This window comes from Dermacentor andersoni, chromosome 5 (assembly GCF_023375885.2).
Source record: "Dermacentor andersoni chromosome 5, qqDerAnde1_hic_scaffold, whole genome shotgun sequence".
Classification (NCBI taxonomy): domain Eukaryota; kingdom Metazoa; phylum Arthropoda; class Arachnida; order Ixodida; family Ixodidae; genus Dermacentor; species Dermacentor andersoni.
The window spans coordinates 127,812,199-127,839,041 of record NC_092818.1 but is presented as its reverse complement, the minus strand read 5'-3'; the positions used below and the strand labels follow the sequence as shown (position 1 = coordinate 127,839,041).

At 47.6% G+C, this 26,843-nt stretch overlaps 1 protein-coding gene across 2 annotated transcripts in view; it reads left to right on the top strand.

Moving 5' to 3' along the window:
* bbx (bobby sox) overlaps positions 1-26,843 on the top strand; it is a 195,285-nt gene that overhangs the window by 146,781 nt on the left and 21,661 nt on the right. For both annotated transcript variants that reach the window (XM_050178537.2, XM_050178538.3), the window contains exons 2-6: positions 8,651-8,920; positions 9,692-9,872; positions 13,813-14,180; positions 15,787-16,859; positions 19,178-19,489. In XM_050178537.2, the coding sequence (XP_050034494.2) occupies positions 8,765-8,920; positions 9,692-9,872; positions 13,813-14,180; positions 15,787-16,859; positions 19,178-19,489 (2,090 nt within the window). In that variant the 5' untranslated portion in view covers positions 8,651-8,764. The remainder of the gene's footprint in view (positions 1-8,650; positions 8,921-9,691; positions 9,873-13,812; positions 14,181-15,786; positions 16,860-19,177; positions 19,490-26,843) is intronic.

The window sequence follows — 26,843 nt, the reverse complement described above, 5'->3', positions numbered from 1 at the left end:
CCCGCCTGCCGCGTAGTCTTCTCGAGTCGAACGCTCAGCAAGCGAGATGCCGCCGGCCGAGAGATACCCAGCGCGTCACGGCGTGCGAAGGTCGACCTCCCAAAGCCTTTATCGTCCCGCGACCGAGCCAGCCTGGTGCACCCTCAAAGGTCGGGCGCTCTCGTCGAGGACGCGGAGAGTGTACTGCAGCGCGTCACGGTTACCATAGAATTTCCTACAAAAATTTCTAAAGGGAACCCTGACGCCGTGATCGTTCAGCTACCATGGGAATGATAGGCAGTACCATCAGTGTAAATTTAAATGCGAAGAAAACGCCTGTTTCATGAAAATACCTGAAAGTGCGACCTGTAATCCATTTGTAGGCGCTCCCTATAAGCGTAGTATAGTTCCAGGCTCACGTTTGTATGGTTTTATTGGTCTACATTTACAAGCAATCGGTCTTCTAAATGCACGAAGGCAACAAATCTGTGCACGTGCATGATTGTCACGAATAGTTGAAAGTATAACGCAACATTTTTGCCGAATACGATCAATTTGCAGGGTCACAAAGATATACGAGATGCTTCGCAGCCATCTATTGCCGCATCGTCTCTCTCAACAAGATATTCTTGCCCGTTCTCGCTTCAGAAAGACGAAGTGCAGCTAAATCCATGCACCACTCATTATGTCCGTCCTGGCTGAACCGCCAGCCATGCTTGCAGCTCCTATCGACGCTAGTTATTTTTGAGGGAAGCCTCGTGACGGTGATCACGTCCAGTCGTTGCGCGGGTGCCAGCACGGCGTCTGTTGAGGTAATGATGTGAAGGCTTGCCTATTGGCCGTGTTACGGTTGCACAGTTTTCTCGTTCCTTCCTCTCTTTGGAGACATTCGGCAGCGAAGGTTTCTTTGCCGCTTCTCCCCACTTTGCGTCTGCCTTGCCGATTATACAACTTCGGCCTCTGGGTACGTGGCACTGAGCACGTGTTCTCGGCCACTCCACTAGAAAGGGCATGTGAATGCCTGAATATACAAGCAGAACAAGGAGCAAGAGCTGAAGACGAAGGTAACAGAACATTGGAAGTTGGCTAGAGAAAAGAATGAAGAAATTAGAAACAGAAACAGCCGATCGAGTGTGAAGGAAGAAGTGAACAAAATGGGGCCAGGCCATGCATTTAGCGAGGGGCGTTGAGCCACACGGAAGTGAAGGAGGAGGATGAGGGTAGTTAAGTGAGGACATTTCAGTAAACGTCAAAGAAAGATTCGCTTATAACAGGTTCCCACATATGCGTGAGATCCATGTACTTTTTTTTTCTTTTTTGTAAGATCCATTCAATTCGTCCTGCGTTTGGGGAACAATAGTCCATGCCGATTCAGCGTTAGTTCCCGGCTCGCGAAGAACGAGCCGTGCTTTCTCCTTGCGCACTGCATCGCTCGCAAACGCCGGGAAGCCGTTCTGCACGAGGCCTACACCGTGCGATGCGAGTGGCGGCGTTCGTTTGCAGACGCTGCGCCAACTTGCACTGGCCAAGCGGTTTAGCGAAACACAGCACCGTCTGAACTTGCTCGGAAAGTGTAGTCGAAGCAAATTAATTTAAAGTTGTCTCGTTTCTTTGTGAAAACAAAACCGGCGCGAACTGGTTTTACCTTAGGGAGAAACTATAGGCAACCGCATGTCGGTGCTATCACACATGCTTAATGAAATTTTGTCCGTAGACAGCCGACAATTGAGAAATACAGCGAGCGAAGACGTTGGTATAGCAGTTGCATCCATAGAAAGACGTCGAAACAACGGCCCCAGCACACTATAAAGAAAGAGTAGAGCTGCTTGTCTAGAGCTGTCTAGCAAGCTTTTTATTGATAATACTTTATCTAATCGTTTCACATGAACACTTTCGGCTGATGCTGGGCTGCCTAATGATAGTATTGTGCGACGCCGTGGAAGCTTCGTTTCATGCCACCGTAGGCGGCCAGCTTGAGTCCCGTATTCCGTGATGGTTTGTTTTCGCTTCTCGCCCTTCGCTGTGTCTCTCCGTATGCGGCAGATAGACTGAGACCGCATTCTCGGACCTTCATGGTTTTCGGGAATACTTTCACTGGAGCGGCCGGCACGCTTCTCGCTGGCTTACTCCCCGTGTTCATAAACGGACCTCTATTCGAAGCTCTTCCTTGGCTCCATGAATTAGATACTTTTCCTTTGAAACGGGGCGGTGGCATGTGCTAGCACATTTCAGCGTATACGAATTACGTTTGTGTGCAACTTTAATGTAACTATATCTGCTTTAATCTTCACTCCTTGCTGTCTAATAAGCTCACGGTTATACACCATCCTGTGGTCGTGTGCCATGCACGTCACTCTGGTTATTTCCTTTTTATTTATTTAGAAAGTTTTGCGCCACGAATATTCTAAAGGATTCCTCTTGCTGATGTTGATCGAGCCAGCGTTTACCCTTACACTATCTTTTAAACCCTGTATAGGGCCTAGCTTGGCGCTCTTTGGCCATACCTGGCCCTTGCGCTATAATACCTTATATATATCATCATCTGTATAGGACTTCGTGGAGACTGACCACATTTCTTTACGTATATCTGGATGTATACTCTGACAGTCTAACAAGATATGCGTATACTGTCTCCGCGGTATTCCTGCATGCTACGCACATGTCATCTTGGGCAGATCTCCTTTTTTAATTTCGTGTTCTTAGCCTGCCCTAGCATTGAAAAACAGTGCATTTGCCCTTCGAATTATCCTAGAACTCCTCCTCCTTGATAGTTTCTCTTTTATAGTTTTCTATTGCTGTCTTATGTGCCATCTTCTCGAGCGATTTCCGTCGGCTGAGTAATGTCCTGCCTTTCTTTCTTTCTTTGATTTCTTTCTACAGCGAAAGTGGAGCAGGAGCTAAAGGCTCCAAGGCCTGACAGAGGCTCCTGCCCCTGCTATAACGGTCCTCTCCAATTTGGCCTTTATTTTGTCCAGTAATAATAACAAGCCTTCTTTTTTTGTCAAATTAATGCAGAGTATTTAATGTATACCCAACCAGTCCAAACTAAATTGGTTGATCGGTAGAGTCCCTTTAAAAATGTAGTTACCACTTCATTCTAAGGGCGGCGCTGTAATCCACTTTCTTGTAGAGTTATTGCGTAGGCTCCCTCCTTAAAGGGAGCCTATGCCGTAACTCTACAAGAAAGTCGATTTTAAAAGAAAGTGAAGTGGAACATTACTGCCTTTCTTTTATATGCCTCCTCGAAGTTGCTTAGATTTTTTTCCAAGCCACAACCAACAGACTGGCTTGCGGACTCGTCTTCGAGACTGCGAGGTGCGCTGCCGACCGTTGTATTCTTGAGCTCAGGCGGCGTTTGTTTGCGATGGCTGAAACTATGTAACACGACATTTTCTACCATAATCCAGATCAAATCTGCGAAATGAAACGGGTTTTGACATCGCACGGGGTTTCTTCTCACATGAGCTGACATAATTTGAGGATGACTTGAAGGTGCTTGCTTTCGTCTCGCATCATCGCTGTTCTCTGAGCGTAGACAGATAGCGATATCTAAAACACCTGAAGTGCCTAAAGCATCTGAAATGCCAACCTTACATTTACAGAACTAGCATGTTCTGAGAGTTATTGCCGTAGCCTGTGCTTTTTTATGCGTATTTGCTCATAGGGGTCCTCTGTACACACTAACGGCTCAAGAAGTCCACGAGAGCCCATGTTGTTGACAAGCAGTGATGGTGGCGTTGCTTTGGCGCACTTAAGGTAGATTGGTATGTCGCACTTCCGGAACACCAGATATATTATGATCCACTATAGGCCCTTAACCAGCAGCGGAAGTTTGATACGAAAAGATGCGAAAATGAAAGACCAGTGGCGACGTCACGGTGACATCACCGCAGCGTCTGTCCGTGTTGTCACGGGTTTTGAAAGCGGCCGCTCGGGGCTAGTTAATCGACCTACAGACAACGACTGCAATTAGTTCGTAACCAAGCAAGCGAATACTAAAGCTGGGAACTTTCCTCACACCTTAGACTGCCCAAGTGCGCGATAGTTTCCATGCAACTCATAACGACACTGACGTCGCGAGTCACATCACGAAAGGCGTGGCCGTTTGGGAGGAAAGCTCAGAAATTAAAAATCTGCCTTTATTTTTTGCCCACTAATAATCCACTTCCTTTCGCCTGGGCAGTGTATTTAAAGCCTAAACTTACTGTTATCATTTTTTCTGTTGCTTGAGTATCCATACTTTGTGTCAACATGGCGTGCTAGGTAGGACCGCTTTTGTCGCACTTCCGTGTGATATCCTTGAAGGCCCAAAAGCAAGCTGAATGGTTGTGGCCCCTGACGTCGTCGCAGGTCGGTGAACTGCATCCGTAAGTCGGCGACTTTCCGTTGTGGACTTATGTTCGCAGTTTCTAGCGCGTGCCTCTACTGGCGGGCATGGTGCCAGCGCGTCGACTCGGCAGAAACGGCGTGGAGAAGAGCGCCCGCCTCGCGCACGTTTCTCGCGCTCTTGCTTTCTTTCTTTTCTTTTTTTTTTCTGTCCGCGCTCTCTACGTCGTCGTTAGCTCGGGCCGTTCCTGCAATTGTTTTGGTTTCCCCAGGCATGCACACGCCGGCAGAAGGGCCGTTGGTCTGTTCCTTTCCGCTTTTTTGTTTTCTGTGCTCCGGATGAATCGTGTGGCGTCGCGCGGAAACCGGAAGCTTGTGCTTATGCGCGCCCCGAGCACTTGTCGTTAGGACCGTTCCGATTCCGTGCGCCTGCGGACGAAGGGGGGCCCGTTGGAGCCCGAGCGGCTCGGCGTGGGCTGGGCTCCGTGAGCAAAGATGTGAAGGCAGATGGTCTGATCAGGATTGTCCGAGCTGCAATTGTGGGTTAAAAAAGGAGAGAAAGAAAGAAAGGGGGAGGGGGCGAAAGAATACTCGCTGGAAAAAAAAATAGTTTCTAGTTGGTTGAAAGACCGGATTGTAATTGTGTATTGCTTTAACAGCAGCGTGTAGCAATGTTGGCTATACTTAGGAGCCGGCTGACCCAACACACAGAAGCAGCCAACATTATGAAAAGAAAAAGAGCGCAATTGAGCCATACATACCATAAAGGCGCAGGCATGCTAACCCTGCACTGGGAAAATAAAATAACAATATTCTTGTGGTATGGTTCATGCAGTAGATAAGCCGACACTAAGTGTAGACAAACAAGGGGAATTGGATTGCTGTTCCCAGAAAAAAATCCACAGGGCGGTGTAGCGGGACATATGGTACATACTCGTGTAAGAGCCGTACTTTCTTTTTCTCAGTCTTTAGGAGGCACGGAATTCGCGATTTTATTTTTCTGGCGGTGTGTAGTATTTCTGATCTCTTTGTGCTAAAAGAGCGAGCGTTGTTTTCATGACGCATATATTTGTTCACGCAAGGACGCCACGCAGCTGGTGCCCGTCTATAGTCCTCGCTACTGTCGCTAAGACGCGGTTCGGTAGTGCACTCATGGATTCAGTCTTCATCAGTACCCTACATGGGCTGAGATATGACTGTGACGCAACAGATTTTCACTACGATGTCCGACGACCGCGCATGACACGCACTCAGAATCCAAGAGCGTACACTGCGACGCTCACAACTCTTCGCGTTCGTTATTTCAATATATATATATATATATATATATATATATATATATATATATATATATATATATATATATATATATATATATATATATATTTATTGTGGGCTGCCAAGTTGGGGGTGCGGCTACATGAGTACGGCCCTCAATCGAGTATATATACGGCGTTGCTTCTGCGCACGATGCTGCTGCTCACTACAGGTTAATGCCGATGTTCTTCGTCGGTCAGTCGGGCCCCAGTATTACGTTCCAGAGGTGTGTTGTAGGGTTTTGACCACGCACTCTGAAGAAGCGCATCGGTAGAGGAGTTTCATAACTAGCGGACGCAAAGTGCTTGCGTACGCTAAAGAGCGCTTAGTGTCATCAAAAAACTAGCGCGTGCAAGGCGGATAGCTTTCGCCAAATTTGGGTCAACTTCTAAAGCAATACCCCAGTGCCTGCGCACCTGCTGCATTTGCAGGTGCGCAGTCCGATTCAGACGAGGCCTCCGCTTCAAGCAGTGTGTGGGGCCGCCATATTGCATGCCACGCTGCCCCGACTTTTGTCATGAGCGTTTACAATACGAGTTGGAAGAAGCCGTGGATGTTAGTCGAATGCCCTCGCGAGTCTCTTCCCAGCGCTAGCGGTCAGGCCCTGGACACGCACCGCGGCCTGCCCCGGGCGTTCACAGAGATTGGGAAGAGGGTGGGGGCGAGCGCGGTGCTTATCGCGGCAGCGCGTGGCCGGTCTCGGCGGAGGGGAGCGCGGAATGCGGGCCGCCGCCGTGATGGAGCGGCCCCACCGGTCGGTTGGCCGACGGCGGCGGCGGCGCGGGCCGTTGACCTCCGGCGCTGCTGCAGCGCCCCGCGCGCCGTGTCTCCGCTGCGCCCGGATATTCCGCTCGGCTGGGCAGCCAGCGTCTCGCTCCAAGCAGCAGCCTCTCCCCCTCCCGCACTCTCCTTTCCTCTGCCCACTTCCAGTTCCGTGCACCTCTGTGCGACCTGAGACGCGAAGGCACCTGCCGCTGCTGTTACTCCGGCGGCATTGCGCGCTTTCACCATGTGCGTAGCCTCCTCTGCAGGCGTGCTAAATTGAGTGCGTGAACTCCGGATGCAGGCGATGGCTGAAGTACGGTGTCGAAACCGCGCGCGCAGTCGTGCCACGGGGGTTTGCGCGCCGCTTTCGTGAATGGCTCGACGATGGCTGCGCAGCGTGTCGCTGTGGTGCACATAAATACTGGCATGGATCCCGTGCACCTCCGCTGCCGGGCGGGCAGGCCAGGCGTTCCGCCGTCGCCGACATGTTTCTTGAGCTGCGACTGGAAGTGGCTGAGGTACTGTGGGTATCGCGAGCGCAGTGCCGATTTGGCGGCGGCGGCTTACCATTGTTTCTGTGATCGAGGGATTAACGCAGCAGACACGTAACTACGGTAAATGCTGCTTGCCTTCAGGCCGCATGTGATCCACACTTGTACTTGTCCTATCGCTTCCTGCATATCTGTGCCTCTTATGGTCGGCCACCTTAGCAGCAGGTGTACAGAGGACGTCTGGAAATGGCTGGACGTGCCCCCGTTTGTTATTTGCACAAGACATTGGCAAAAACCCAATACACGTTTAGTTTGAGCGTGGCTGCACGGCATGAAGCCGTCATCTGAAAATTATTGTTGGTGGGCATTTCATTGCTGGAACACACATGTACAAAATTTCGTGCTTTTAACCAGCCAGAAGTCCAGTTCAAGCAAGCACAATTGCACTGTTAAAGCGCCAATTTCACACTGTTCAACAGGGCTCCTGATACTTTTTTTTTCATTCATTAGCCCAAAGGAGCATCGACTGTACATTCATCTGTATATTTAGTTTAGTTACATTTAGTTAGTCGGCTGTACATTTAGCTTAAATTGGGAGGCTCCCAAAGTTTGGCTTCGTTATATTAAGGAAGACCTTATATGGGGACAACCCGTGCATGCTCTCCCTGATGCTATTTTACGACAATTTACAGAGAGGACCACAAAAACTGACTTCAATTTTTCACTTACTAGTTGAGTGTGCGCTTTGAATTCTTTACCAAAGCTTCCATGAGTTATATGATAAGCTTGAGGGAAATGAGATTCCTAAACACTCCATTCACTTCTGTTGGCTAAGAAATTCAAGTCAAATGCTTTTATTAACTATTGGTACCAGTGAACAGAAAAAGGCTTAATTGCCATTCTTTGCAAATTCTAAATGAAAATATAATGCCTCACTGGGCAGACTTAAAAGAAATCTAGAGTCATGGCATGGCATTTTTAAAGGTAACTCTCATAACCAGTTCATCTTTGTCCTGCACGTCAAAGTACATACATTGTGCAGCTATCTTTTTGGTTGCTATAAATTTCATGTGACATTACACACTGGAACACCCTGCATGAGACTTCAGTAGAGGGAAGAACATTGTTTATTGTCACATGGTTATTTCAATATGGTTTATCGGCAATCTTGAGTGGTGTAACATGAATGAGTCCACACCTGCAAATTTTTTTGGCTAATCCAGTCAGTGAAAGCAAATAATTACTGATCGGTGTCAAAAATTCAGGAAACAAGAACAAAAAAAAAAATCACTATACAAAAATAGGGGCCACTAAAAGTCATTGTTGCAGAATATATGGCCCCTGAATGCCTAAAGTCCTGGAAAAAAAAAAAAGGATTTGATGAAATCATGAAAGTTCCAGATGTCATTGGTTCTTACTTAAGATGTATTAAACATGTTAAGGTTGAGTGCCACTTGGAATGCATTCAGCAAAACCAGGGTGATCTAAAAAAAAAGATTATCGGTCAACTCGTTGGGGATTTCATGCACGTTGCAGAAATTTGCAACATTTTGTAGAAAAGTTTCAGCAGTCACACGCGTGGGACCTGACAAAACACTATTGCATGATCTTGACTGTTATCTAGCGGAATATGGCTCTTCTTTTGTCGCTCAAACTTATCTCACCCAGCACCAGACAGAAGCGTTCTTATCTTCATCTTCTACACTAAGCATGTAGCACCCAGTGCGCATTTATGGCATGTGGGAATATCATTTGTTGTTTATCAATTGCAGGCGGGCCCTTCAGCCGAGGCCCTGGTGGTGCGGGATGATGGTGAGGACGAGGGTTGCTGCCGGGGGGAGGAGGACTGGTGTGGCGGAGCGGGCGGAGCCGGGGTGCGCAGGCCCATGAATGCCTTCTTCCTGTTCTGCAAGCGGCACCGCAGCGTGGTGCGTGAGCGCTACCCGCACCTTGAGAATCGCGCCATCACCAAAATCCTGGGCGAGTGGTGGGCCAGCCTTGAGCCCCACGAGAAACACACCTACACGGAGCTTGCCAAGCAGGTGAGCTCAAAAGCTGTTGTGTTCACCGGGGACAACTTCACACACATTCTTCTTCAGACTGACTCCAAAGTGGCAAGAAACCATAGAGAAAAATGGGGCACTGAAAAACTTGCATGTCTTGTATGTCACACTGAGTTACACTGGCGCACTAGCCTCAGTTAAGCTTATCATGGTGCCTGCTACAGTGGCTTTGTGGCTGTGGCGCTGCGCTGCTAAGTACGAGGTCGTGGGATTTAATCCCAGCCGCAGTGGCCACATTTCGATGGGGGTGAAATGCAAGAACACCTGCGTCCTGTGCATTGGGGGCATGGTAAAGATCCCTCGGTGGTCAAAATGAATCCATAGTCCTCCACCGTGGCGTGCCTTATAATCCAATTGTGCTTTTGGCACATAAAACTGACAATTCAAGCTTATCTTGGTTCTAAGTTGATTTGAGTCCACTTACTCGAGAAACCTAACTGTGGCTATGCCAGTAACTCTATGTGCTAACTGCATAAATGCTCAGTGACTCAAAAAGCCTAACGGAAGCTGTTTCAGTGTGCGCACAGCAAATCTCTTGCTTTTGCAATGGTGGTAGGCTATCAGTGATGTTCAGCGCAACCAGTGTTGTGCCCATGTTACTGAAGCATTATTGCCATTTGCTGTCTGCCTTTCCTCCATCTAGTCTCACTCTTTCTCTCATATGTGCACACTCCCAAACCGTGTGTTCTTGCTTATCCGAAGTCCAGCTCGTGTTTATTGATTCAGTATGTTGTGTTGCTCTACCCACAGTACAAGGAGGCTTTTATGAAGGCCAATCCGGACTTCAAATGGTGCAAGATGCCCACCTTGCCCACGCGGTCTCCAGTGACGCGCACTAAGGGGGCCACCACCAAGGGAGACACGCTGCGCTGGAGCCCCGAGCAGACAAACTGCCCTCGGTCGGATATGCCACGGGTGCCCACCCTCACAAGTGTGTGCCACCTCTCGTCTTCCTCAGTATTCTTGTGCTTACTTAAATTAAGATGGCAAAGGAAACCTAATCATCTTAGACTAGTGATGGCTACTTCTTTTTGATCGTAGATCCAGCGAATGCGGAACGTTCAAATTTTAAGTAAAATGAAATAAGCAAACATGGAAAGTAAAAGAAGCTGCATATGGCACATAATGTGTACAGGATAAGTTACATAAGCTGGCTTGATGATATTTGCAGAGAACGTGCTGACACTTGTCCACAGAACATAATAGAGATGACAATGCTTACAGCCTTACTGGCCATACGAGGAAATCTGTTCTCTCAAAATCTGTCCCATTTCATGGTTTAGGGACGTTAAGGAGAAGCACAAAATCAATTTAGACTGATTAAGCATCCTTTTGAGGCTCTCTTCGAAATAATTTTGCTGAAAAGCTTTTACCATTAGTAGACGGAAATGAATGCCAAACTTGCCTCCTTGAATTTTGAGCCCAAAACAAAACAGTGATGATTTCACTGTGGTGTCATGGATTTTGTGGCATTTTTGTGCATTTATTAGGCCCTTCTTGTGCGACCAAAGCTCCCATAGTTGTCAGGTTGATTCCAATCTAATTTTGTGTTGCAACATGATAGACTAGCCGTAAGTGGGCACTGCTAAAATGCATGATTTTGTGAGGGGCTGGCACCACAATTCCAATGCAGCATTTTCAGTGCATCATAGTGACATGGGCAACAGCATTTAAGACAACACTCCAGGAATAAGATAGCTAGCTGTGTAGTTGAAGACTATGGATGCTGCAAGTATAGTCGGTGAACCATGCTTGCAATTGATCACTTTTCGGAGGTACTTTCACCTCTGTGTGATATACTGCATAGCAAACAGCCTCACCGGAGTGGTATGCATTGCATAATGTCAATGCACTTGAGAACTTTGGGACATGGTTGTAACACTCACCAGGGTGCATCCGATTGCATTGTCACATTCACTTTTTGCTAGCTTTAGCCACTGGGTGTACACTGTCAGTGATCTCCCCCCAAACAACGAATTGAGAATAAGGCCTAGTAAATTGTCAACTACTATATTATATCTATTGTATAAAATATTTACCAAAATTATCTCCAATAGAATAAAGGCAACACTGGACTTTAGTCTTCCCAAGGGAACAGGCTGGCTTCAGGAAGGGATACACTACAACGGATCACATCCATGTTATTAATCAGGTTATCGAGAAATCCGCAGAGTACAATAAGCCTCTTTATATGGCTTTCATAGATTACAAAAAGGTGTTTGATTCAGTAGCGATACCAGCAGTCATAGAGGCATTACGTAATCAAAGAGTACAGAACGCTTACGTCAATACCTTCGAAAATATCTACAGAGGTTCTACAACTACCTTAATTCTACACAAGAAAGGCAGGAAGATAACTATAAAGAAAGACAGCGAGGCACAATCTCTTAATACTCTTCACTGCTTGCTTAGAAGAAGTATTCAAGCTATTAAATTGGGAAGGCTTTGGAGTAAGGATCGACGGTGAATATCTCGGCAACCTTCCATTTACCGATGACATTGTTCTATTCAGCAACAATGCAGATGAGTTACAACAAACGTTTGAGGACCTTGACAGGGAGAGTGTAAGAGTGGGGTTGAAGATTAATATGCAGAGGACAAAGATCAATAGCCGGGCAAAGGAACAAGAGTTCAGGTTCGCCAGTCGGCCTCTAGAGACTGTGAAGGAGTATGTTTACCTAGGTCAATTAATCACGATCATGAGAAGGAAATTCATAGAAGAATAAAAACGGGTTGGATCGCATACGGCAGACATTGTCAGCTCCTGACTGGAAGCTTACCATTATCATTGAAAAGGAAGAAGTACAATCAGTGCATTTTACCAGTGCTAACATATGGGGCAGAGACTTGGAGACTGACAAAGAAGCTTGAGAACAAGTTATGGACCGCACAAAGAGCCATGGAACAAAGATTGCTAGGTTTAACGTTAAGAGACAGAAAGAGAGCGGTTTGAATCAGAAAAGAAACGGGTGTAGACAATATTCTGAATGACATGAAGAGAGAAAAATGGAGCTGGGCAGGTGATGTAATGCGCCGGTTAGATAACCGTTGGACCATTAGGGTTACAGAGTGGGCATCAAGAGAAGGGAAACGCAGTCGAGGACGGTAGAAGACTATAGTCTGGTACAACTTTAGAAAAAAGGGGTGTTTACTCCTCCAAGGCGGATGCACATGAGCCTCCAGCAATGGGTGCGCACTCTAGACTGACGTCATGAAGCTGGATGGCCGGTGACCCCGCCAATGGAGAACATGGCCGCCCACACTTTGAACGGGGCTGAATCGTGTCGGTCGTGTGCGTCTGCCCCTCGTCAGAGGGAATTTCCAAACTGTTTGTGGTGATCTATCATGCCGGAAATATTATTGCGACCTTACGATGCATCGTTTGTGCCACGTGCGTTTATTCTGAACCGTGATCCGGCGATGAAAGATTACAGCGAGCATCGCTGACGCTACAGTACGCGAACTGGTGAGGCTGCAGGTTTGCAACAACAGCAACAACAAAAAAACCTGTTCTTGAAAATAACTGTAAAAACACAAAACCAAAAAATATAAATCTAAGCTATTTAAAGCTAAGAATATTTATTTAAAACGATGAATAAAGCATTATTGTATCTTTCCTGCCTCGATCGTCTTCTCGCCCCAGGTTTGTAATGGTTTTGATAAATGCATTGTTCTTTTAAGTATTTCAATAGCAATTGATTCATTTTAAACTCGGAAAACGAGTAGTAAATGTGCCACGTACATGTAAACCAGCGCAAAACCCATGCTGGGCTGCTCTTTCTGCTATTGTCCCGTGCAGCATTGAAGAAGGCACGGGGTTATTTTTCTCTCGTGATCCGGTATATGCTGTACCATTATAATCACGAGAGCTCTACCAAACCAGTCATCAAAATACAAAAGTCTTTATTTGTACCGAGAATTACGCGTTTTCGAAGCATGGTTTTTTGAGTGGGACTATTTTCTTCGCGGAGACAATTGGCTGTCGCACTTCGGTTATCTGGGTGGTGCCTCCCCTTTCTTCTAAAGTTGTACCCGACTATAGGTGGAGCGATGAAATTAGGAAATTCGCGGGCGCTAGTTGGAATCGGTTGGTGCAGGACAGGGGTAATTGGAGATCGCAGGGAGAGGCCTTCGTCCTGCAGTGGACATAACACAGGCTGTCCATTATTGTCAACACACAGTTGACAATAATGATTGTCAACTGAAACATGCCAGAACTGGAGCTTAACTGAATGTTATTGTATGGCACTGCTGCACTTCAATGTAGTGATGTGCTGGCTCATCCGGCTGGTTATTGCCTGTGGGTTTAATATGCTGTGGGAGACAGTGAAAGTAATAATTCATTTGGTGAAAAAGAAGGCACGCACACAGACATCGTTAAAGGATACAGTGTGGGTGACGTTAGCTTTTTGGCTGGTTGTTTTTGTTGTTCATTTGTCTCCATGCTCACAAACATGAAACTTGACTTACTGTGTAAATAAACAAAATATAATTATGATTATAATAAAGATTCTGTTTGCACTTCATACGAAGCAAGTCGGAGAGATTGCTTCAGCGCATTGCGTAGCATAAATTAAAACAGAGTTTAGACTCACATAGGTAACCTACATTACCCACTGCAGCCGGGAGCCCCACACAGAAGTTTGGACATACAAGTACCAAGACATGGAAACCAATAACATTGTGGATAGGGTTTTGCATTTTTGGATTTAACATATTACCAGGTACAATGTGTATTCCTATACTAGCAAGCACAGTTTCCTGCTTGGCACAAAGCTAATGTCATGTCAGTATAGGTGTAACAAAGACACTGAAGTCCAAAAGGAAGTGTTTTGCCTTAATTTTTTATCCTGAATGTTGCCTTGTTACAGAGGACCCGCTGAGCATCTCGAGGCAGAACAATAATAGCCCAGTGCTGCAACAGCAGGGCTCAAACTCTCAGGACGAGCCACTGGCAACAAAGCAAATGACCGAGTCTGGCGGCAACGCGGCCGAGCAGTCTGGTGCTCCAAACCCGGCACCCTCGAACAACCCGCCAGTCTGCTGCAAGCCGCCAAAGAAGCGCTACCTGGAGAACCTTGAGAACGGCACATACGGCGGGGGCAATGCAAGCCGGCTCAAGTCGGAGTCGTCGCCGTCGCCATCTCCCTCGCCGGTGCCCTGTGCGCCACTGCAGAGGGCGGCCTCCACGGATCAGCAGACTAACAATGCATGTTCAGCCCTGCTTGAACTGGCAGAGGTGGGTGGCGCTCAAGCATGAAGGAGCATCCAATGTTTCTTGAATATGCAGTCAGCCACAAGTTTATGGGACACTGGTTCCATGGGTAACTGCTATGTTAACACCTCAAGGGCTCATTTTTTTTGTTGTTGAAACTACCATTGGCAAAATTTATGACATAATAACATGGTTAAAACCCATAAATATGTGCACAAATGTTGTGGGAACTTTAATTGAATAAAAGTGTCCATAACTAAATGTCCATTGCCATCTACATTATAAGGAGGGCTTGTCATAAGCCAAAAGGTGATGGTGACTCATGACGAGTCAAAGTCGTCAAGATCCCTTAAGAGGTTAAGGCATGGTGCTTCCAATTTAGTTAGATCACTGGGTTAGTCACAGAAATTTCTGTGCACTCAAACTTTTAATTAGAGGCTACGTGCTCAGGATCCACAGTTATTCATCTTCTTTTTTGCAAGTTCTGTGCCCTGTAAACATTTGTTGCAATCTGTACGTTTGTGTTCCATGCAGAGAAAGGGGTTTGAAGAGACATCCTTATGTTCGTGTACTTTTCCTACATTTTGCAGCATTTGCACACATTGAACTCTTGGGGATGAGAAGAGTATTTCTTTTTAAGTTGTATGCATAATAAAGAAAAGAAAGTAAGCATGCTCGGAGCACAAACATCTTACCCATGTCTTGAGGATGTATCATATTCTCACGTGTAGATAGCTTGCAACAAATTGCAGAAATGGAAGAAAATTAATTAGAAAGTCGGAGTGAAGTGTGTAATAGTGATCTTTTGAGTGAAGATTTATGGCAGGGATCTGCAGCACATTGTCACAAGCAACAAAGTTGAAAGCAGTATTCCTATTGCTGGAAAGTCACCAGAAGATAGAATTCACGTCTTGATTCACTGTGCTTTGCTGGGAAGCAGTGTTGACGACTGTACTTGCAATGACGCAATTCCAGAAATTCACCTTACCCCTATAATTGCGCTGAGTTGCCTTGATTGAACTTATCTTGTTGTGTGTGGTTATTTGTGTGAATTATACGCGTGGGTATTTTTCTTCTATTGTTCTGGGTGTTGTATTTGCTGGTGCAAGTTACAAGCAAAGGCAGGTTGTACGTGGTGAAATTTGGCACTTTCATTTATCAATTTATGTGGGCCTTGTTCGCCAGGCATTGCGAACATATATAACACCAGTGGTTTTGTATGCTTGGGTATCTCAATCACTGGCAGGCTTTCTAGAAATTCTGTTAGGTGTCAGTAGTTGACCAGAACAGATACACAATTTCTGTATCGCATGGCATGTTGCGCATCTTCTGTTGTCAGACTCCACGGTGAGACTCCAGCATGTAAACAATAGTTTGTTCATCTGCTCTGTGCATACTGGAATATGATGCAACTTGAACTGCTTCAATCATTGCATTGCAATTCCATCAATCGCTTAGACAGTATTACAGTCTCCTGCAATATTTCTTGCTTCATTTTTCCTGTCTGGTTTTATTTCAAGCCTGCAGTGGTGACGCTGAGCATTTAGGCTAGTCTAAGAGGAGTGCGTAGTTGCTTGTTGCTAAGCAACTTGCCTTGTGCATGGTTTTGTTGACTCACACCTCCTTTCAGGGATGCCAGGGTGGGAAGAAGCCACCAACTGCAGGAGCTCGCCAGAAATCTGGGGACCTGAACACCAAGTCACAAGATAATGGTAGCAGCGGCTTGTCTACTACTGCGACAAGCACCACGACTACAACGTTGACGAGCACCAGTAGCAATGGAAGTAGTGGTCTGTGTGGTGGCGGCTCGGTTCCCCCGGCTGGCTTCGGCCCAATCCCCATGTTCGACGTCAGCGCTGCCAACCGCATCATCGACCAGGCATTCAGCCAGCCCACCACTGCCAGCAGCACATCTGTGACGCCGCCACCATTCACGGCGCTGTCGACTTCGTCCTCAAGCACGCCTCCACCCAGCTCGAGCAGCGCAACGGGCCTCGGAAGTGGATGTGGGAGCAGCTCGGCCGCGGCTAAGGCACGTGAGCGCGAGCGCTTCTTCAACGTGTCGTCGGCGCTGAGTCTCGCGCAGTCTCTCAACCGAGGCGACGAGGAGCAGCCGCTGAACCTGTGCAAGGAGCGCCCTATGACAACGATCAAGACCTGCCAGCAGGACATCATCAACCACATCATCGACAAGTTCCTCTGCGGCCCTAGTAATGTGGAGCCGCTGGACGGCACAGTCTTCTCAGCGCACGGCTCCTCGCGTCATCCCGATGACAGCCCCGCAGTGCCGGCTGTTGTGGCCGCTGCCGTCCCGGGTACAGTGCCCACACCAAACGCAGGATTCTACCGCGGCAGTGCAGACGAGGATGGAGACAATGTGCAGAAGAAGGTTTCTGCTGGAAGCCACAAGAGTGGCGTTCGGCGTAAGGGGCTTGCTGCCAATTCGCCGAGCAAGCGTGCGCGGATCAATGCATCCTTGACCGGGGACGAGGACGGGGGCAGCAGCCCGGAGAGGGGGCGGAAGAGTCAGCGGTCATGCAAGGGTCAGCGTTACCAGGCGCTGGTGTCTGAAGGTGTGCTGCCGGGCTCCAAAGAGCGAAAAGGGCTTGTCCGCAAGTCGGATGATGAAGGAGACGATGAGCCCAGCAGGCTGGGTGGAGGAGGACGCAGGGATGATGGGGCCAAGGTGCCTCGCAAGAACAGGTGATGCATGCACTTAAGTTTTTTTGTTAATATTATTTAACCGCTGGTAACCTGCCACAGCTGTGACTTTGGTGTTGCACTACTAAACCTGGGAATGCAAAATCACAAAACACAGAGGCAGAATGCAAAATTGTCTATGTAGCATGCATTGGGTGCACGTTAAAAAACCCCAGGTGGTTAAAATTAATCCAGTCTCTCCCTCTGCGACATGCTCATAATTAAATTGTGGTTTTGGTGTGTAAAACCCCAGAATTTAATTTTTAATTAACCCTTTGAGGGTCGATTTTTTTTGCTGTATGCAACTGCCCAGGGTTGATTTTTTTCATTGCAGATTCCAATCCTTCTTAGGGACTTATTTTGAAAAAAATTTACTGTAATTTTTCTAGGGTTACCGTAAAGTGAAAAAAAATATATATTTTGCGTTGGTATATACATACTCTTCATTCATGAATAAACAATATAAAATAGAAAATAAGCTGATAGGAATTAACAATTTTATGCATTGTTATACACATAGTTCAAGGCTTTGAACATGCGCACACAAGAATATTTCGCAAAACATAAATGTTCCTGCTCTTACACTAATATGTACAGCCGCCCTGATTTTTAATAATATAGCGCGAGCGTCGACTTAACTGCTGGTGAGCGCCTTATAACGGCGATAAGCGTGCAACAAGGCGAGAGTTCGCGCACGCGCACGAGCTTTCTTCCTGCTCGTGCGCGAACTCTCGCCTTGTTGCACGCTTATCGCCGTTATAAGGCGCTCACCAGCAGTTCAGTCGACGCTCGCGCTATATTATTAAAAATCAGGGCGGCTGTACATCCATAGCATAATGGAACTGCGTTGGTGCACTCACTCAAGAAAACTGTGTGGTTGTGTGCCCGTCAAAAAAGCAAAACGTGTGACAAAACTTCCACTAATTTTCATGTTATTGCCAACCAGAGGCAATTAGTTCTCGCGAGTCTCAAAAAAAAAAAAAAAGAACATGGGAAGCATGCACGGTGGCATCCTTTCTATGCGCACCCCCGTGAGCACTAAACGAGCGAGAAACAAGCGGTCGCCCTTGGAGCGATTAGTAACGAGATAGCTATCAGTTTTGCAAGCGCAAGCTGAAACCGCCTGCGGAACAAAACCCAAACCGCCGCCCGCCCGCGCGTGCGCCAATGCGCGAGCAGTAGCACATAGATGTGTGGGAACAAATTAGCTCTAAAACAAACCATGCAACGGAAGCCGAGAGAGGCAGGCACGCAAAAAAAATTCCCTGTATTCCCACATAGTGCCACCACATGACAGAAAAGAAAAAGTTGAAAAATAGGCGTGCTGTTTAAATGTACAGACGGTGCCGTAAATATATGGCATCGACTATTTTGGGCTTGTTCGTGGCACCATATATTTACGTCATTGACCCTGAAAGGGTTAATGTTCTTTTTAACCTCTGGTAGACATATCTCGTTCTAGTTGCCATCATTCACCTGAAGCTGCACAAATGGCCTCGTCTAAAATCTAAATAATTGAGGAACACATACAGTCGGCTTCTGTTAATTCGACCTTGATGGGACCAACGAAATTATCCGGATTATCCGGCGGCTTGAATAAAAGAACCAACAGAAAGAACACCCATGCACACTGCTGTTTTGGTTGGCAGTACAATCGAACCTCATTTTAACAAAGGCTCATCAGACTCGAAAAATAACTTAATGATATCTTATATTTGTTAGAAGCATATATTTTTGACATGCAGATATTGTTAACAGAGATTTTAAATTTGCTTCATTATGTCCAGTAATTTGGTATGTTCATGTTCATTATATCAAGATTCATGTGTATTACCTGATTCTAATGTACACCTAGTTTTTATGGGTTCATAGTAAGAAACAATGTGCACCCACATCTAATGTGCACATGATTTTACAAACAAAAAATGTAGCCCTCTTGTGACTGGCAATCTGGAAGTAAGACGAAGCCTGCAGAGTTCACCTTGATAGAATGAAAGTTTATTTACACTTAATGTCCATCATTGTCAATAAGTTTTTAGAACTGTCTGTGGACCACATCGTCGTCATTCTTGTTGTCCATCATATTTGATATTCCGCATTTCTCTAACCACTTTGCTGCAATTGCAAAAGGGATCGTGGCCTCTGCCTAGACTAACCACTTCACCAATTCGTACTGCAATTTGTGGAACTTTCTGAGTGCCTTCAGCCAAGATTGAACTAACCAAAAAATTGAATTGAATGGATTTGAATTAACAGAAGTCTACTATAAGAGGAACCCAGGTGCGCGCATTGTCTCAACGTCATGATTCTTGCTTGTACAGTGGCACTTTCAACCTGGACGCCCAGATAGCAGCTCTGCCCAAGTGCAGCATGGAGTCGTTCACACGGCGCAAGAACAAAAAGAAGTCCAGCCAACCAGAGGACGATGGCAGGGACGATTGTGCCTCTGCTGACGCTGCAGAACCAGGGGGCAAGGACCCTGACTTCCGGACAAGCTTAGCCAGGTCTGTGCGGCAACGCAGTGAATCGGGGGCGTCTGGCACAGACGAGGCAGTGGACGATCCCTCAAGCCCCCCACCTGCATCCTCACCTAGTGATCATTCATCTATTATGCCCAGGAAGTTCAAGACAGGGTACTTGCTTGTTTACCTGCTCATTTATTTCTCTCTCTATTATTCATGTGAAACTTCTTTTGTGAACCGTCCAGGGCTTTCCTGACCATAGCTACTGGATGCTGAGCCTGTCTTGCCGAATAGCCCGTACTTAAAAGAATTGCATTGCGTACCCGATGGTGGGATCGAACCTCGGTTCACTGGCACAGCAGCCTGATGCTCTAACCATTACGCTACAGTCTTTTTTTTTTTTTTTTTTCAATAGCACTTGTACTATGTCTCTCATGCCAACACCAACTAGCTCTGTCAGATGATCGCGATTTGTTGATTATGATGATGATGATTTTCATACTATATGGCACATATCCACAATGGTGGATTGGCAGGTGGCATATATCGTGCCAACTTTCGGACCTCGTGGGGACCGAAAAATAGCCTGAAAAACCAAACCGTCCGAAAAGGTCATTCAGCCAATAAAATGAAATTTATTAGGCTTAGAGCGACTTTAAAAAATCTCTAATAACACCCTGCCTCGTGCTACGCTTGGAGGCAATCAGATTTGCTTGGATTTGTGCAAGAGTGGCGTCGTCTCTGTATACATTCTGACAAGAGTGTCACTGCGTTGGCGATCGGTAATCACCGTTGCCGGAGATCACCACGGCGATCGAAGAAACAAGCCCCGTTTCTTCGCGCCACTTTGCTCTCGCGAAGGCACACGAGGTGGTGCCGATCATACATATTTGAAGCCGCACAAATACACACAAAGATGTGATGTCGTCTCTGAGACACACCTGCTTTGTGGACACACCATGTGCAAATAGCAACTGAAACTTTAAAATAAATAAGTGAATAAAAATGGACCCCGCATTAAGGGATTATGATGATAGTGCCGACTGAAAAAAGAAATAAGCAAGAAAGAATGCCGTCCCCTAGAGCATTTTGTCAGCCAAGGAATAGCAGGCACAGCCACTGAGACTGGAGGATGTCGCACATTCTCTATTGAAAGCGTTCGGAAAACTTTTCGTTTGGAATAGTTACGTTATCGCGCCCCTGTTCTCGTTGCAACGATTGCATTCATGAGGCTGACGTAACGCGCAGCTTCTGCCACTGTCAGGCCTGAATCGCCCGTGCTGTCGCTTTCCGTGTCGTCCTCATCACTGTCGCTAGTCGACACTAGCGACACTAGCGATGGGCACGACGTCGAAATGATGTTGATGTTAATGCGGCTTCACGTGCAAACGTACAGGGCGCTTGGAGGCCGTTGTACTGATCTCTGAGGCTTGTTGTTCTGCCGGGCCGCCCGATGGAGATGACGCACCGCCGTGTTTGCGCGACGAAAAGTGGAAACGCTATGTTTTAACCGATGCGTACGCAATAAGCTGGTACTGTTTATGCGGATACAAAATACATTATGTTCAATGGCTGCTGAGTCGGGGAATTGACTTTACTACTTTTAAACCGAAACTACTGTTTAAGCGGGTACGGTTTAACGAGGTTTTACTGTACACCACATTTCTGGCATGAAGCTCCAGAAGTTGCATGTAGTTACATGTAGAAGTTGCAGAAGTTGCTTGTTGGACTCCCAATCTGTGGGAACGTGCACATTGCGTAGGCAAAGTGGTCTTCTGGACTTGCCTATGACTAGCATCCTTGTTTTCTCATACTGTCCATCTTGTAACAGAAGATAACACATTCTTCGGACTTTTTTTTTTGCCCTGGCAAGAATCCTCTGAAAAACAGAAGGTTTTTCCTGGCCTCAACTTGTAAGAGATGCTGCCTTCGTCGGCATTGGAAATGTTGCGTGATTTGTTACCTGCGAGGTGCACAGAGAGAACCTTGGTTTTCCACTCATCTACGACAGTGCCGTCAGTGCTGGCCAATTTGCCAGAAAGTCATTTGAAGGAGATCCTGTGTCTCAATTTGAACCGGTTGACCCAGCTGTCACTGCACTTGAAGTCGTCTTGCTACAAAACAACAGCAAATTGATCTGCACGTTTCCAGACCAGCAGGCAGGCCGTTGTGGGTCTCTCAAACGGGCGTTTCGAAGCCAAACAAGTAGCACCTTTTCAACGTAGGGAAACGCTTCGCAAAGTTTGAACTTTTTAGGTTGCAAGTCGCCTGATACTTTCTTGGCCGCGATTGCCTGCTTGTTTCTGACGATAGAATTCAGTGGCAGCCCGCTGGCAGCCAGACGGCAGCCAGATAGTTTCGGTTCTGAAAGGAAGTCACGTTGGCTGGAATCCCAAGACAAACCGAAGCTGCCCGAAGTTTGCGAAATCGAATGCCAGGACAGTTGGCCGCAGGATAAATGTAAACTTGCTACCAGTATGGCAGCGCCCGGTGAGGCCGGTGCATGCGTGGCATAGTTGATTTATGCGTTGCCACCTTGAAAATATATAGTTGCATTCAAGGATACGATCACTTTCATGAGATCTTGCGCTACTTGGCACAGCACGCGCACTGGGCCAAACTCGCCTTGGACAGTGCAACAGACGGCCTCCGACGTGTTCGATGCCAAGACTTGAAATCGCGTGTAAGTTGTTGTATCCCTGAAAGCGACTGCTCGAGGATCCCTGCCCGTAGCGATCATGTCGCCCAGCGGCGACATTGATGAGTTGGTCTTATGTCATCACTTGACAAAACATGAAAAAGCAGGAGTAAAGTTTCGTTCGTTCTCTGTTGTCCTCGCTTCACCGCTGGAACTTGAAGCTTCTCGGACGATGATCGGCAGTTGTTAATCAAACACAGGCAGGAAGCGATGAGGTCAGATGTACAAGAAATCTTTATAGTTAAACTTTTCTATATACAAGGCAGGTAAAACAAATACATTACAAACTTGAACAATTGAGAAACAAAGTCTCACTCTTCGACTGTCTCAATGACTGTTAGAGCCCAGACTCGTTTTAACGTACATAGTACGGAGGCTCACTGATCTATCAGCAATCCTGATTTCAGCCAAGTCTAAGGGACAGCATGTCGTCCCGATTTTTATAGCCCAAATATACAAAGAAAAAAAAGGCGGTAGGGCCGTTGGCCCGTCCCACAGGTTCAGTTGCCAATCAGAGTCAACCGTTTGTTAAGCCACAGCCCACAGGGATGGGCTTACTCTTAAAAATAAACATATTGGAAAACAAAGCTCTTTTCCTTCTTCCCCAAAACTCCGTTGCCCTCTCGTTTCTACGTAGTTAGTGACGGGCTCAGCAAAACACGCCAGGCCCGAACAAGTTATCGCTAGACCGCCTCAAATCCCAACGGCGTCTAGGCCGCAAATGTCTCGGAAGCAGGGGCATCGACACCACGTAGTGCCGCTGTACTCAAAGTTTGGCCGTGTGGGAGACGGATGGCCCTCCTTGTCCTTCAAACTTATTGTCTACAAGACAAAGTTCTCCGAGTGCGTGTTTACAAGACGCCGCCGTCCGAATGCACTCTTCACGTGTGCACCGCATCCCTACAGCGTGCACTGTAAGCTGGCCTTCGACACCACACAGGCAGTCGCACCCAACAACAAGGCTGGCGATTGCGTTCCGGACGCGCGGCACGGGGTCAAGGTTGCTAAGCCCTTCTTAACCTCGGCGGCGCCTCCAATTAGTCAGGTACTCGGGCGCCAGACCCACAATACCGTATACAGCGGTCCCTTTCAAGGCTGGTCTGTGTGGACTTGTGTGACCGTCGGCGGACTGCCAACACCCTGCGCACAATACAGACTTCCCGGAATCGGCACTAGCCCTCCTGGCGCCTGCCGCGGCGCGTCACCCAACACCGCGCGGTCCGTGACCCCACATAACACAGAAACAGTTGCCCCGCTGACATGGGGGGGGGGAAGTGCACCCCCTCTCTATACACAAAGCACGTGGCCGATTCGTGACACTTAAGAACACGAACAATCAGAGCGACCTTACAGCAGGATACTGGGTACTTCTTCTACGCATGAAATTTCGTGCCAACCTGCTTGGGCTTTGATCGCGGAAAGCTTGTTTCGGCTGATTGTGCTTCTCAATTTGACTTGTACGAACTAGGGATGTGGCTGGCGCATGAAAATGCACGCTGCCTGTCACCAACGAAAAGTTTCAAACGAAAAACAATATTGGTTGCGATCATGAGGGCAATGAGCTAATGTACCGTATTTACACGATTGTAAGTCGACTCAAATGTAGGTCGACCTCCCCAAAATCACATGCCTCAAAAAAAAAAAAAAAAGTGAGAGCGCATTTCACACAAGCAAAATTTATTGCCACGGTTGATGACTACTCATCGTCACTGGAGTCGTCCTCGCTGGTGCTGCTGCCGTCACAGCTGCTGCGGTCCCACAGCACGTCGTCGTCAAGTACGAGTCCACATTTGGCGAACCACCGCACCACATCATTGCGCGGTACCGCCGCCCACGCAGAGAGGACCCACCCGCACACAGTAGCCAAGGAGGCCCTCCTCACACGCCCGCTTGGGGTAAGGTCGGGGTTTCCTCTGGAAATCCAGTCGTTGTATTCGCGGCGCAGCAGGTCCTTAAAAGGCTTGTTGACCCCCACGTCGAGAGGCTGAAGCTGCCCCGTCAAGCCACCGGGGATTACAAGCATGTCGGTGCGTTCCTTATGAAGCACCGCTTTCACCTTGTCGGTGAGGTGGCCCCGGAAGGAGTCCAACGCTAACAGGTTGGGGATGTCTTTTTTGAGGGATGCCCCCGGCCTCAGGAGCCACACCAGACGGTACCATTCCACTACCATATCATCCGTCATGAATCCCTTTGCATTCGCCCGTACCACAAGGCCTTTGGGAATCACTTCTTTAGGCATCGTCTTTCTCTTAAACACGATGTACGGGCGAAGCTTGGTGCCATCCGCCAAGCATGACAACATGACCATAAAACGCAGCTTTTCGTTGCCCGTTGTCAGTAAGTTTACATCGCGTGCTCCCTTAACGCTCACGGTTGTGTTACTGGTCATATCGAAGTATACCGGAGTCTGGTCGGCATTGCCGATCTGGCCGAGTAAATACCATTGGGAGTCTCGAAGTTCTAGGAAGTGCCTATGGAAGGCGAGGACTTTATTCTCGTATGTGGCCGGCAACTTCTGGCACACGCTGGTGCGTCTACGAAGAGAGAAGCCAGCCCTCTTCATAAATTTAGAGGCCCAGGCCCTGCTGGCTTTAAATTCAGTCCTCAGTATTCCTGCTTCCGAAGCGAAGACACGGGCTTGTTGAGTGATCATTTCGCACGTGACCAGCAGTGATCGATCGCGTAGATCCGTCACGTACGCCGCAAGCTTCGTTTCCAGCTCCGGAAAGCGTCCGGACTTAGGCCCGCGAAAACCACGGCGCTTGGAGTCGCATGAAAAAATTCCCTCGCGCTGAAGCCGCCACTGCCGCACCACACGTTCACTCACTCCAAACTTGCGTCCTGCAGCGCAGTTGTTTGTTTCCTCGGCATGGAGGATAGCAGCTCGCTTGAATGCAGCTGTGAACGAGCGCCGACAGTTCTTTGGGGCACTCATGACAGGCACGATGATTAGACACAACAGAAGCACTGACGATCACGTGGCTGACATGGCCGTCGAAAAAATCGCATCTCAAAGAGAAGCTCTTCCATAGAGAAAGAAAAAAAAAAAGGCTCTTCCGCCAACTACCAATACCCCCCAAACGGCGACTTTTCCATCAATGATCGATGCTCCCACAAGAGCCTTGCGCTCGCGGTGCGCGCAGTAAATGTTTCTTTAAAGAAGAAAAAAAAGCTTCTGTACAAGCTCGTGAAATAACCATACACTGTGGGTTGAGCGTGAAACTTTATTCGCAAGAACACATTCGCTGCGAGATGACGACCATCCAATCAACCGGAAGCGGCCACTGCCACACTGCGGGATACCAAAACAAGCTACATGCGACTGACGAAAGCGGCCGCACGCGATTTCCTTTACTTCGTGAGTACGTTACTCACATTCAGTGAGTGTTCTGTTGGTCTCTAATAATAAAATGAGTATTAGCGAATTCCTTGATTCAATTCACGGCGCTAACGTAGCCACGATTGTATCACATTGTTTAATACATTTCCGAACTCGATGGCGGGAGGTTTGTCGCTCTAGGTACGGTGGCGAATGGGCACAGATTGAGAGCGCCAACTTTCAAAGTGGGCATCGCCTGTATTGGCATCAAAATGCATGCAATACGGTAAATTATTGCGCTACGCTTCTACCGTAACCATAGAAACGTAGGTACAAAGTTGTAACCACGCCGTAGCGTCCCTGATTTCTCGATTTTCTCGCCGTTACTAGCGGTTCACGGTTCGGTTTCGATTCCAAGTCGACCCCCCAACTTTGCATTGTCAAATTTGAAAAAATGGGTCGACCTACAATCGTGTAAATACGGTACGTGTGCCTATTTACCCAAGCAGTGCATTCTTAACGTCTGCACTCTTAACCTGCACTTCGAACAAACATCGGTTTCGAGCTATCCGCCATGGTTGCTCAGTGGCTATGGTGTTGGGCTGCTGAGCACGAGGTCGCGTGATTGAATCCCGGCCACGGTGGCCGCATTTTGATGGGGGCGAAATGCAAAAACCCCAGGTGGTCGAAATTTCTGGAGTCCTCCGCTGCGGCGTGCCTCATTCAGAAAGTGGTTTTGGCACGTAAAACCCCATAATTTAAATTTTTATCGGTTTCGAGCTGCCACCCAAGCATACGACGGAGAGGCGGAGTGAACTCGGGCTAACTGCAACGACTTCGCTAACTGCAGGAAAAGGAGATATCGCCGCATACATACGCGGGATATGTGATATGGAAGGCCACCAGCGAAAGACGAAATGAAAATGTACCACAGTTTGTGCGAATGAGCGTCTACAACTTGCGCGGAACACGATGCAGATAACATGCACGCATGAAAGCGCAGTGTGCTTATCACTGCCGGGAAGAAGCCTTCATAGGGGACACACACTTACACAGAAAAAGGCTTCAAACGGTTGACCGCCGCTCGAATCGCACCGCCTCGCAATGCGGAACAGTGCGTTAGAACCGAAGAAGATAATGCTAGAAGTAAGGAAATCCGAAGATGACCGTAGACAGTTGGCTGAACAAGGTAAATTTAAGTCCTCAATGCTGCGTTGCAATCTGTCAAGTCCCCACAAAGATGGCAGCAAGTGCCCATCACCTCTTTCAGTCATCTGCTAGCAAGAGAATTTCCAGACCAAAATTGTCTTGGCTGGCTCTAGCAGCCCGCGGGTAGCCAGAACCGTCCAGCTCGAATAAAACTAACGCCCGGTGGAAGTGCGTAGTGGGAAGGTGGAGTAACCCAAGAAAAATGAAGGCACTCTGGCTGGCTCTGGCAGCCCACGGGTAGCCAGAAGTGGAAAATCAAAGGGGCCCACCATTTGCTTTGATAAGCCGAAGGCATCTGT